This window comes from Cervus elaphus, chromosome 5 (assembly GCF_910594005.1).
Source record: "Cervus elaphus chromosome 5, mCerEla1.1, whole genome shotgun sequence".
Lineage (NCBI taxonomy): Eukaryota > Metazoa > Chordata > Mammalia > Artiodactyla > Cervidae > Cervus > Cervus elaphus.
The window spans coordinates 19,494,542-19,507,869 of record NC_057819.1 but is presented as its reverse complement, the minus strand read 5'-3'; the positions used below and the strand labels follow the sequence as shown (position 1 = coordinate 19,507,869).

The 13,328-nt window shown below is 40.8% G+C and overlaps 1 protein-coding gene across 4 annotated transcripts in view; it reads left to right on the top strand.

Moving 5' to 3' along the window:
- Positions 1-13,328, top strand: part of CLIP1 (CAP-Gly domain containing linker protein 1) — a 114,203-nt gene that overhangs the window by 53,444 nt on the left and 47,431 nt on the right. For 2 of the 4 annotated variants that reach the window (XM_043901950.1, XM_043901951.1), the window contains exons 9-10: positions 8,642-9,586; positions 11,560-11,676. In XM_043901950.1, the coding sequence (XP_043757885.1) occupies positions 8,642-9,586; positions 11,560-11,676 (1,062 nt within the window). Of the gene's footprint in view, positions 1-1,241; positions 1,275-4,876; positions 4,982-8,641; positions 9,587-11,559; positions 11,677-13,328 lie in introns of all 4 variants that reach the window. The other 2 variants (XM_043901948.1, XM_043901949.1) reach the window with 2 other exon arrangements.

The following is a 13,328-nucleotide window of genomic DNA, read 5'->3' as shown; positions in this document are numbered from 1 at the left end:
CCCTACCCTTTTCTCATGCTTCCAGATTCAAAACCTTGCATTGAAGTCAATCAAGTCATAAATCTGGCAGTGTGTCCTAAGTGAGACTCTACTTATTCCTCCCATGATCAGAATGGCATTTTAAAGAGCATTTTTTATTTCATCATGATAGTTCAGGACAGTCTCAGCTTTCCTTTTCAATTGAGCAGGATAAATCCTTTATAACCCTATAGAAAATAAATATATGTTATGGTAACTGATTTTTTAAAGTATTAGTAATTTCCAGAAAAAAAGACCAATTTTTATTTCATGGCATACTTTCAATTCAGAGATTTTCCTTTAGTATCAAGTTTTCTCATCTCTTAACAGCTATTCAGGACTTCCCAGGAGGCCCAGCAGTAAAGAATACACCTGCCAATGCAGGAGACATGGGTTCAATCCTGGGTTGGGAGGATCCCCTGGAGAAGGACATGGGAACCCACTCCAGTATCCTTGCCTGGGAAATCCCGTGGACAGAGGAGCCTGGTGGACTACAGTCCGTGGGGTCTCGAAGAGTCAGACATGACTTAGTGACTAAACAACAACAGTGATTCATATGAGTTTTTTAATAAGGCCCCAGAATTAAATGGCTTTGATGCTTTTCAAACCACTGCTAGATGTATGACAAATGCAAATTTTAAATTTTTAAAATTTAGCAGAATTTTGGTACTTTAATCTGTAATATTTTAGTAGAAGTTTCTTGTCTGTGCAGTTCTCAGAATACACATTTTTGCTACCATTGCGATTTTATTTAGAGTCTACTGAATGTCCACACCATGTAAATTTCAAAATCCTTCCAAATAAGAAGGCTGATTTCTTTTGAAATAAATGTATCTTTACAGTCAACAGAGAGTAAGGGAAACATTTTCTGTGGTCTGCTTTTATAAGGCCCAGAATGTAATGGATTATGAGTAATTTTGATAGCTGTCTTCGTCACTCATTTCATATAGAGTTACACTCCTTTAGTTGACTTCTGTGTTGTTCTCATCCATTTAAAAAACACCCCAAAATCTCATTAGAAGTTTCATATCATCATCTAATTCATGTCAAATACAGCCTACAATGTTTTGAGGAGCGAGTTAAAATATTGACACCAGCACTGGATAGGCTAGTGTGTCCAGTAAACTTGTAATTAATCAAAGTTATGCTGAAACCCTAACACATATTGAAACTCTAGTTGAATGTCTCTTTTGTTGTTAATTTTTTTATTTTTTTACTGATAGCAAAAGAGCCAGATTTCTGAAGATCCTGAGAATGTAAGAGGGCACTTAACTGTATGGATACTTCCCTTGTTAACACAGATTGATTACAGATTAAAATGCTTATTGATACACTCAAATACTAACTGCATAATCTGACCTTGAGACATTGTTCTTAATATTTCTGTGCATGTGGCTTTCAAAGCAGTTACATTTGAATCCTGAAGAAATTGTATGTAATGACTAAGTTCTGTAAATCCATTTGTCTAACACACAGGCACATATTTGTTCTATAAAGAATTTTGAAAAAAAAAAAAAAAAAAAAAGAATTTTGGCAGAAAGACAAGAATTGTGTCTGGGGGCCCAACGTACTTCATTTAATTCATAAGGCCTTCTAGTTTTAATAGAATTCTTCCAAAATATATGATAGCTGACTGAAACATAAAAGATATTAGATGAAGTTGTTGCAGAAATTCTGGGGTAAAATTTCCCCAAATTTCATTTATTCCCATTAGAATAAAGGAACATGGAGTCCCGGACTGATTGCCTTTTGTGTGAGTGCCTGCTGCTGGCCAATGGCTGCCAGTGCGGCTGACAAGAAATTCAGACTTCAGTTTGTTGGGTCAGTGTTTCCCCTAGTTGGTGAAGCTGGAGGCAGGCATTCTTCAGTGAAGACATGGTGTATTTTAAATTTATTATTCTTAAATTAAGTGTTTAATTGGAGGATAATTGCTTTACAATGTTGTGCTGGTTTCTGCTGTACAAGGTGAATCAGCCATAAGTGTACATATATCCCCTCCCTCTAAGTTTATTATTCTTGAAGTGAGATTTTTTTCTAGTAGCACTGCCACAAGATATGGAGATTTTTTTTTCTTCCTCCCTCTGTTTAGTATCAAACACCCAATTCAGATCTTACCAGAGTGGCTCAGAAGTGATCTTACCAGAGCACTTAAAAGCGTGGCTTCATGGCGCACCCTGCCGGCCAAGATGCCAATTGAAAAAAACCTGAAAGCTTCTTCCTCTTCTGATGTACCACCACAAGAGAATGCGATTAAAACAAAGGAGTTTTCTTCCCAGCAGCTGAAATAGACAACTCAAGACCGAATTTTTTTTTTTAAAGCCTCCGTTCTGAAGGGTTCCTTTTTGTGCAGCTACTTCAGTGATCTGGGTCTCTCCTCTGCTCCCAGAGTAGGCTCCTCCTGCTGCATCCAGAGTCAGTCTGCATGAGGCCTCCCTCCTGCCTCTCCTCGCGCTTCTCGCAGAGCCTTGGCTTTCCCTCTTAACTCCCCCACCCTCCATGGCCCCAGGACTCTCCTCTTGAGATACTCTATCCTAGTCAAAGAAAGTAATAGTCCTAAAAGCAGGGTGGTCCTATCCAGCTGAGCATTTCTGTGACATACAGGGAAGGACAGGGAAGCAGGTTGCTAGTTCCTTTTGCTGATGGCTGACCAAGTGCAGTGCAGAGCCCAGATCATCCGTGGGCACTCTCTCACCAGTCCGGAGATACCCAGAGGATCTTGGAACAGGGAGAAGATCACGTTCAGTGGGTGTTTACCTTTTATCTAGAAGTAGTAGCGACTTTTAGGGCTTTCCTGGTGGCTCAGACAGTAAAGGATCTGCCTGCAATGAGGGAGACCTGGGTTCAATCCCTGGGTCGGGACGATCCCCTGGAGAAGGGAACGTTTACCCACTCTGGTGTTCTTGGGCCTTCCCTGGTGGGAAGTGACCTTTTACCCAGAGGACACTGAACTCCATGTCAAGAGAAGAAAGGTACTGTTGCGTTTGCTTCTTCCTGTTAATTTTGCATTTCTGTTCTTGTGACTATGACCCGAATTATTAAAACGTAGATCTGGATGAGATTCTTTTTTTTGTGAAAGCAGGTAAATTGAACAACCTCTACCTAAGACACATACGGAGCTTCCCAGGTGGCACAGTGGTAAAGAATCTACCTGCCAATGCAGGAGATGTGGGTTTGATCCCTGGGTTGGGGAGATCCTCTGGAGGAGGCAATGGCAACCCATTCCAGTATTCTTGCCTGGGAAATCCCATGGACAGAGGAGCCTGGTGGGCTACACGTCCATAGGGTCACAAGCATTGGAACATGACTCAGCAACTGAGCATATACACGCAAGGCACATATAGATGAAGGGGACTCTCCAAACAATTAAGTTTCTGATTTTTATTTCATAATTTTTTTGAGTGTGAAGAGCTGAAGCAAGCGAAGAAGTTTTACAGACATTTTTTTTGTTTACTTTTAAAATATTCTATGATGGTTTTTTATACCTGGTTCATAAGCAAACTGACCCCTTGAATATATTGAAATCCCCAGAGTACTGCTGGAATGACTAAAGATATTTATAACATAAAAGATTCTAGTTTCTGCTTAAGCTTTGCACTGCTTTCTGTCACTTTAGGGTTTGTTGTCTTTTCCCTTAAATTGTCCAGATGGAGAGATCCAACTAGTTAAAACCACAGAATAACCAGAAACTGCCGGGGGCAGCTCTATCGACAGGTTTTGTCAGTTGATTACATTGCTAACCTCTTTGGTTGGAGAGGTGAGTGGGGATAGAGGTCCATTCAGACTGATCTAGATGATTTCAAATTGGTTAAGATTCTTCCACACTTAAGACTGTTAGAAAGAGATGGCCCTCTGGGTTTTCCATCAGGTTCCATCAAAATCTGAGGTTTTAAAACATGTGAGGATCTTACTGGCTCTTTTTGCATGGAGTTGAAACTCTTGCCTTTCTATTGAGTCACCGTGTTTCTTACCTCTGAGCTGAGGCGAAATGATTGTTTTAGGATTAAGAGTATGAGCCCCTTCCCAGTTCCAGTTAAACTTTTCTCCTGCGTTGAGCTCCAGGGATGGAGGCTTTCAAGCATAACTGTCACTGAATTTTCTCTTTTAAATCTAATTCCCTTCCTCCTGTTTTCCTGGTGCCACTCTTTGGAAAGTCCACTTTAATGGCTCCTCATCTGTCATGTATGGGAATGTTGCTAAGAATCCCAGATTCTTCTCATTCATCTCAGCCAGCACCACTGGTGTGGTTTCCTTAGCTTCAGTTCCTAGACTTCCTTTGTTAGGTTTAATACTTGACCCTTGCTCACATCAAATTGTATGCAGAAGTACAGAGATCTGCGCTAGGAACTTACCAACCAAATGTAGACTTATGACATTAATCTTGTCCATATTTGGGTGATGGATGTTCAGTTTGAGGGCCAATCTACTTTTTTAAGTCACTGAGTCAGTTACATACACATTAATGTCAAGTAGCTATTGCGGGGAGGAGGGAAAATGATAGATTAGAGGAATATTAACTATTCTAATTTGTGCTGATAAACTTCACTTATCAATATAACTTGTATTTGGCTGCATGCATCTGACACTTTTCATCTTGCCTCACGTGTTTTCCATTTTTTCTTTCTCAGTAGACTAGCTCATGTCCCCTGCCCACCTCATCCTCTTGTCCATAGTGTTCATCATCGCCCCCGCCCCCAACCTCTCCATCTCAGTCCACGCCCATCCCTTCTCCATCACCCTTTCTGTTCGCCCTTCGGTGGAAGGTACTGGTGGCTCAGTCTGCATGCCGCGCCCTTCTCCTCCTCTGCTGGCATGTCACGGTGGCACTGTTGTGTTTCTTCCTCTTCCTTTTTACTAACAGACGCAGACCAAACTGGAGCATGCCCGCATTAAGGAGCTTGAACAGAGCCTGCTCTTTGAAAAGACCAAAGCTGACAAACTCCAGAGGGAGTTAGAAGACACTAGGGTAATGGTTTTCACTATTTAACGAAGCTGATCCATGTTTGTGAATGATGGACACGGCGGGTGACGGGCCCTGCAGTTGGCCTACAGCCCTGACCCAGTGGTTCGACTTGAGTCTGCTGGTCCTGGTATCGCCCAGGTCCTCATGGGTGTAGGCTGACGGGAGGGCCCAGGTGCTTTACGTTGAAACTTTTGTCCAAGGTGAAGATTCATTCCTTTGGTTAACTTGGCCAAAATCATCATCTAAACTCTGCAACTATACAGACTGCATGGACATCCACAGCTGCATTTGAGGGTCTTTGTATGAATACCAGGAAATAACCTTTCTGCTGTTTGCCACCAGCAGTCAATTGTCCTCTTGTCCTCATATTCCTAGTGGGTATTCTAAGTAATTTTTTGTTATTGTTTTACTTTAGCTCTCTTTTTCTGCCTTCTTCCCTGACCTCTTGGGTGAAGAGACTGGAAAACATTGGCTCTTTTTAATGAGAGTTAAGGATTTTCACCCCAGTTTTTTTTTTAATTTTTTCCCTTGGGAGCTGGTCTCTTTGTATTTCTGTTACCCAGTAGGTTAAATTCTCGATGGTTAGGAGGGAAAAGTGTGTTGGGAACAGAATGACTTCTGCCAACCCCCAGCTCACAGTGTTTGGCCCTAGGAGGCAGTGCATTAGTCATGTGTTCACTTGAAAGATGAAAAAAGTGAAATTTATTTATATATTTAAGCACCCATAAGGGCTTTCTTTACACCAGACACTATTCCCAGCACTGTACAAATGTTAACTTAGTCTCACCACAGTCCCATGAGGGAGGTAGTGGCGTTGTCTCCATTTTACAGATGAGTGACGCTGAGGCACTGGCACTAATATGTCCCAGCTCACACAGCTAATAGAGATAGTGGGGCCAGGATTTGCATTTGGGCCATTTGACCCCAAAGTCTGTGCTCTTAACCACTACAGGATGGAGTCTGTCTATTACAGAAGTCATTTTGTGCTAAAAGATTTAAGAACTAATCTGAGTCACATATAAGAAAACACGTATGTATGTATACCTTTTAAATCCTGAATTTGACTGTCAGTAGCTAAATCACCCAGATCCTTAATTTTAAAATTTCAAAAATTATTCTATCTCTAATCAAATTTGGTATCCTGATTTTTTTATTTTGAATTACTAGTGTTTGTAAAAAATTCTCGAGAAATCATTAATCTAAAAAAATCTAGAAAATCAAGTCATTTTTCTTTTCTAAGTCATGAGTTTTTTTATTGTTTAAGAAGAAAGAAAATGTTCTCAGTCGGCCTCAAAACTAAAGATGTCTTCTGTGTATTTGGTAAGGAAAAAAATCCTGGTAATTTGGTGCCATGTACTTGTTACCTGAGAGTCAGACTTGATCTGGGAAATACAAGGAACTGATAGGAAGCCTGAGCTCCTGTGGTGTGGCTGGCTATTGAAGTAAGGATATATTTTTTTTTTTTTAACTTCCGAAGTGTTCTCCTATACAGCTTTGTCAGCAAACAATTTTTTTAAAATTTTCTGTGGATAAGAAAGCATCCATTCACAGCACAGTTTATTCAAGTGTTTCAGATTCAAACTGTTACCTTCCTGTAACAGTCCTGTTGATCCTCACTCTAGGTCTGCCAAGTATGGAACTAACTCCTGACCCATATAAATTTCCCATCACCCACATTCCTTTTTGGGAAGTGCTGTAAAATTCCTCTAAGCCAGTAAGCTCAGTTTATAAACAGCGTGCTTGGTGCTGTAGAGACATCAGCAAGAATTAGAAACAGTAACCTGACTTTCATGGTGGGAAAGGCAGACACATAGATAGTTTCACCTGAGGGCAGATTTGGGGAAGTTAAAAATAGAAGTGCTATGAAAATGCTCCATAATCAAACTATTATTTTCCCTCATTTTTTACTTGGCATTTCCTCAGTTTGACAGTTTTGTTGTGACTGATTAAGAATTAGTGCCTTGTTGGGTTCAATTTATTTGTATTATAGACCTCGTAGCAATGGAGTTTAATAATGTACCTTATTTTGTGGTAACAAGCTCTCCGATTCCTCACCTCCCCACCTCCACCCCAGAAAAAGCTAAGTCAATGAATTACCATCTTTCAAATACCTACATACAATCCTGAAACACAACAATTAGAGCCAGCTCTGAAATGTTCAGTGACTTGATCATGCCATCTTGGGAGTCCCAAGTGCTTTATTTTCTTGTTTATGATCGACCCTTTAGTCTTTATCCACCTCACAGCCTGTTGTTGGGCCAAGGGGCTGAAGGAAACATATATCCATTGTCTCCTGTCCTGTTAAAGGCAGCGAGGGAACGAACCTTCACCCTGCAGGACATTTGATCTGTGAAATTTGGGACTCACTGATATCTTGAAATCATTCAAGTTCCCCTTCTATTTCCCTGGTTAGCCCAGTAATTAATTTTTGTGCCCGAAGCTATCATTTCCCACATTTTTGTGCACCAAACTGACTGCCTGTCAGATAACAGAGGGAAATAGCGTCCAAGAATAAAAGGATGAAGGTTAGGAAAATGGTTTTCCTCATCCTGGGGTATAAGTTTAAATAACAGTAGATTCCCAGGTTCTGTCCCCAAGCTCAGGTAGAATCAGCGTGTGTGGGCCGCTGGTGACTCACACACACACTAAGGTCAGAGAACCACTGGGTTAGGGCAGCGACACATGTATGCCAAGACGGTGAACGAATTACAAACCCTAAAAGTGGGGGGGAATTCTGTATAAGATTCTTACTTATCATTGCAGGTAAGTAACAATTTTTCCCTTGTCCTCTCTTAAAAAAAAGTCTCGTCAATTTGTTCTTCTTTATCCACTTGAGGCTTTCATTCCCCAGTCATGGTATTCACTGAAACGTTTCCTAGGTATTTTTATGCCGGTGCTACCCAACAGGATTATGACATGAGCCACAGATGTTTTATAATTTAAAATTTCCGGGTACCCACATTAATGTGCGTAGGTTAAAAGGAATAGGTGAAATTAATTTAATAACATTTTATTTAAACGAATATATCCAATCTATTATCGTTTCATCATATAATCAACATAAGAAATTATTAACAAGATACATTCTGTTTTTCCCTGAGTCATCATTATTTGATGTATATATGACTCTCATAGCCTCATTTCAAGTGCTGAGTAGCCGTATGTGGCTCATGGTTGCTGTACTGGACAGCATACTTTGGTAAAGTCACTGCCAATAGATAGATAAGCGTTTATACCCCTTGGGTAGAGTAGGCAAAACAAAGATTCTTCTTCCAGAAGGCAAATATATGAGAACTTTGAAAGGTACTGTTTATATTAACTAACTATAGTTAATGGGTACTCTTCCTGATTTAAGGTTCTTTAGAGGGAAAAGAGCTATTTGGGGGGTGAGTTAAGCTCAATAAAGTTCAGTTTTATTTTCCTTTAGCGTCTCAAAATGGTGAAAAGTTTGCCAAAGACTGTAAATTTGGACTGTATTTTGAATTGGAGCATCTAGAACCAGACTTAAGCCACAGTCACGCCTGGATTGACACACAGACATTCTTGGTGGCTTGACTGCTGCCTGAGATGGGTTAGTCACTAAAGATCTCCAAGGTTAGAGAAAATTGTCAGTGATTCATCATTTAAATGGTCTCTTCTTTCTCCTTGACTGATGCTAACTAGGTGGCCACGGTGTCAGAAAAGTCCCGCATCATGGAACTCGAGAAAGACCTCGCTTTGCGAGTGCAGGAGGTAGCTGAGCTGCGGAGGCGGCTGGAGTCCAATAAGCCGGCTGGGGATGTGGACATGTCACTGTCCCTCTTGCAAGAGATCAGCGCCTTGCAGGAGAAGTTAGAAACCACCCATAGTAACCATCAGAAAGAAGTCGCTTCTCTGAGGGAGCATTTTGGAGCCCGGGAAGAAACACACCAGAAGGAGTTAAAGGCTCTACAGGTCACCACAGAGAAGCTTTCCAAAGAGAATGAGTCCCTGAAAAGCAAACTTGACCACGCCAACAAGGAGAATTCAGACGTGATCGCCCTGTGGAAGTCCAAACTGGAGACAGCCATCGCGTCCCACCAGCAGGCCATGGAGGAGCTGAAGGTGTCCTTCAGCAAGGGGGTCGGCACCGAGACAGCCGAGTTTGCGGAGTTAAAAACACAGATAGAGAAGATGAGACTAGACTACCAGCAGGAAATAGAAAAGCTGCAGAACAAGCAGGACTCGGAAAGGTCTGCTCACACGAAAGAGCTCGAAGCCCTAAAGGCTAAGCTGATGCAAGTCATTAAAGAGAAGGAGAACAGTCTGGAAGCCATCCAGTCGAAGCTGGACAAAGCGGAAGACCAGCACCTCGTGGAAATGGAGGACACCTTAAACAAACTGCAGGAAGCCGAGCTAAAGGTAAAGGAGCTAGAGGTGCTACAAGCCAAATGCAATGAGCAAACCAAGGTTATTGATCATTTTACATCACAGCTCAAGGCTGCCGAAGAAAAGCTCTTGGATCTTGATGCGCTTCAGAAAGCCAGCTTCGAAGGTAAATCAGAAATCGAGAACCTCAGACAGCAGCTTGAAGCAGCTGAGAAACAGATTAAAAACTTAGAGAGTGAAAAGGATGCTGAAAGCGGCAAGGTTTGTAGCAACATCCTCCATCTTTTTTTTTTAACCTCCATTTCTTATCTTGAGTTGTACCTTATTTTTCAGTTGAGGTCATTCATCCTCCAAACTCCTGACTTAGTTAAAACTGGTGCTGACCTGATTTCCCATATGAGTGGAGTATCTTCTGAGCATCATGAGTATGGTTTCATCTGAGGAGATTAGAGAAAATAATGACTCGGGTGTGGATGGATTCTGGTTTCTTCGTATCGGAATACTTTATTATTGGGTTGGCCAAACAGTTCGTTCAGGTCTTTCCATTAATACCTTATGGAAAAACTTGAACTCACCTTTTGACCAAACTGATACTTTATCTCTGGACTTGCTGTGATCTTTGTTTCAGCTTGATTCCAGTCTATAAACTCTTTTGAAAATAGAGAATGCCCCAAAATGATGGTGTTGAGGTAAATGAATTGAATGTATAAGAAGCTTAAAAGATAATCTCATCCTTTCCCATTGCCTGTCTGTGAGTCATATGTAGGCTCAGTGGTAAAGAATGCGCCTCCCAACACAGGAGACGTGGGTTCAATCCCTGGGTCAGGAAGATCCCATGTGGAAGGAAATGGCAAGCCACTCCATTATTCTTGCCTGGAAAATCCTGTGGCCAGAGGAGCCTGGTGGGCTACAGTCCATGGGATTGCAAAAGAGTCAGACATGACTTAGCGACTAAATAACAAGAGTCACAGGTAAAACAGAATGTGAACTCTGAGTGCACTTGACTCTTGTAAATTAACATGCTGTGATTAATAACATTCACAGCAAAATGGAGGTTAAGAGCCCAGAGCCCTCCACATTGCTACTTATGTCTCATTGGAGTTTTTTCCTATGTCACAGTGAGAGCATGGTCTATTCCTTGCTCTTTGGAGGAAAGCCTGGACAAGTGTGTTTTTGACCAAGCCATAGAAAATGATAGGAAACCTTTGCCAGCTACATTTCTTACTAACTAGCCTTGTTAAATGTCATAATCATTTTTAACTATTGTTCGAGGAAGGAATCCTCTTTCCCAGTCCTCCTGACACTAGTTGAGGCACTGGTACTGATGCTGACTGTTCTGAGCTTTTTGTGGGAGAAGCTGCTCTATTGGCAAAGAAGGAAGGGTTGTGATGGTTAAATGGGGAGAGGTGAGGACAGACAAATGGCAAAGATTGCTAAGTAACCTTAGCCGAAGATGACAATCCCAGAAAATTTTTCTCCAGTTTCCTCATTTGGTTCCGAACTACCAATCCAAACACAAAAATTAAATTAATAAAGAATATGTAGCTAATGGTTGGTCTACTTTTTTACATGAAGATTCAGTGAAAGCCAGTTTTTCTGATGGCTGTTGTCTAGTACATGTTTAAAGTTTTATTTTACATGTTGAAAAACTTCAAGCATGTACAAAATACAAAGAATGAAATACAGTCACATGAGTCTACTACCATTCCTGTCTTACGGTCTTTAAAAATCCAGAAAGTGAAATTGTTCAACTGTCTGATTTAGAAAGTAAGCTGCTGGGACTTCCCGGGTGGTCCAGTGGTTAAGAATCCACCGGCCAATGCAGGAGACATGGGTTCAATCCCTGATCTGGGAACTCAAATCCGAGATGTTCCAGGGCAGCTAGGCCTGTGCACCACAAAAAAGAAAAAAAAAATACAGTAAACATCTATATTTTCTGTTTTAGATCATGCTGATAGTCCAAATTTAGGTATAGAAAAATACTGTATTTTGATTATTTAAAAATAGCCATGGACAGTCTTATCTAGAACTGATTGTGTGACAAGTCATTGGCTTCTTAGAACTAAAAGTAACAACACTAAAATGACTTTTTACCCATGCCTTTGTTCCTTTCAGTTTTGTTTGGTTGTGTTTGTTTCTCATACATTTTTTTCACATTCGTCTTATGTTTTCTTTCTCATTCCTTTTTGTTTCCTTTGGTCCATCGGCTTCTGTACCATGTAACTGTCTGGTAGGCTAGTAGCATCACCAAAAAGCTGCAGGGAAAAGAGCTAATGCTTAATAATCTTCAGGAAAACTTGAGCGAAGTCAGTCGAGAGAAAGAGGCTTTGGAAAAAGAACTGCAGACTTTGGTAAGTACCTGTCAGGAATCTGAATCTCAGGGTTTCTGGCCAATTTGAATCGTTCCTGTTTAAAAAAAAAAACATGAAAATTTCTATAAAGAAAGAAGTATGGCACCTATTTCCTTTCTCTTGCAAAGTATTGATTGGCTGATAATCAGGGGGATTGGATCAAACCCAAACTAGTAATAAAGGTAAGTATTGCTTTTTTTTTAATCTGTCCTTTGCCTCTGGTAATGCATTGATGTTTTGACATGTTGCTGACTACTTAGTTTCACTAAACATGGGGACCTTCCAAGTTATGTTAGGTTTCATGTGTAGTTCTTGCCCTGTGCCTTGTCCTGCCTGCCCTGAGACAGTAAAGCCAGCAAGCTCCCTGGACCACAGGCACCCTCCATTAGCAAGGCAGTGATGTTTGTGTGTGCTCAGTCATGTCCGACTCTGTGACCCCATGGACTGTAGCCCACCAGGCTCCTCTGTCCATGGGATGCTCCAGGCAAGAATACTGGAATGGGGGGTCTTCCATGTACCTTCTTGATTTCCACTTTTTATACCTCTGTGCTAATACCAGTGGTGAATAAAAGTGTTTGATATTTCTTTGATTTAAATGCCAATATTACATATTTCTACTTTTTAAAATGTTCATATGCAGTTAACTGCACTATTCATTATGATAGCTACCATCCACTTGGCTCTATAAATTTGAATTAATTAAAATTAAATAAAATAAAAAATTTAAGACTTTCCTGGTGGTCCAGTGGCTAAGACTCCACGTTCCTAATGTAAAGGGCCCAGGTTTGATCCCTGGTCGTGGAACTAGATCCCATGTGCTCCAACTAAGAGTTTTCATGCTGCGACTAAGACCTGGTGCAGCCAAATAAGGAAATATTTTTAAAAATACATAAAATTTTTAAAAAATACAGAAAATTCAGTTCCTCCATTGCACTAGTCACATTTTAAGTGCTTGGTAACTACACGTGGCCAATGGCTGCCAACTGACCAACACAGTATCCTTGTAGAGAATTCTGAGGAACCCCCACAGTTTTGATACATAGTATTTCAGGTACATTTTGAGAAAAGTTGGCCTGGAAATTACCATTTTTTATTATAGTGTCCTTTAATAAAATGCATTTTGGGTGTCACGCCATTTCTCTGCCCTCCTCCCCAAACTTTCAGGATGCCTTACTTTTTTTTTGTTGTTTTTCAAGTTATAGACTATTCCTCTGTGTCCTCTGAAAAGAAAACATGCCTCCTGGAGTTTGGCCTTGGGAATAACGCAGGTGGACAGCCTGTGGGCTGTGATGGGCTTGTGGCTTGTGAGCCCGTTTTTTAAATCAAATATCCATTTAAAAATTCACTTGGTATCTCTAGCTCAGAATTCATCTCAGGAAAATCAGGAGAGTGGTTTTATCCTGCTCTCCTGTCATGTTTAGAAAAGATAGTGAGTGAGCGGTGAACCTTTTAATGTAAAGTAGTTGACACAGATCTAGTTTCCAGATACTAGGTTCTAATTATTCTTAGATGTAAAACATGTCAGAACTCAGATCCACAGACGTAGAAAACGAACTTAGGGTTACCGAAGTGGAAAGGTGGGAGAGAGGGATGAGTTAGGAGCTTGTCGTTGTCGTATACATGTGACTATATAAAAAACAGATGACCCACAA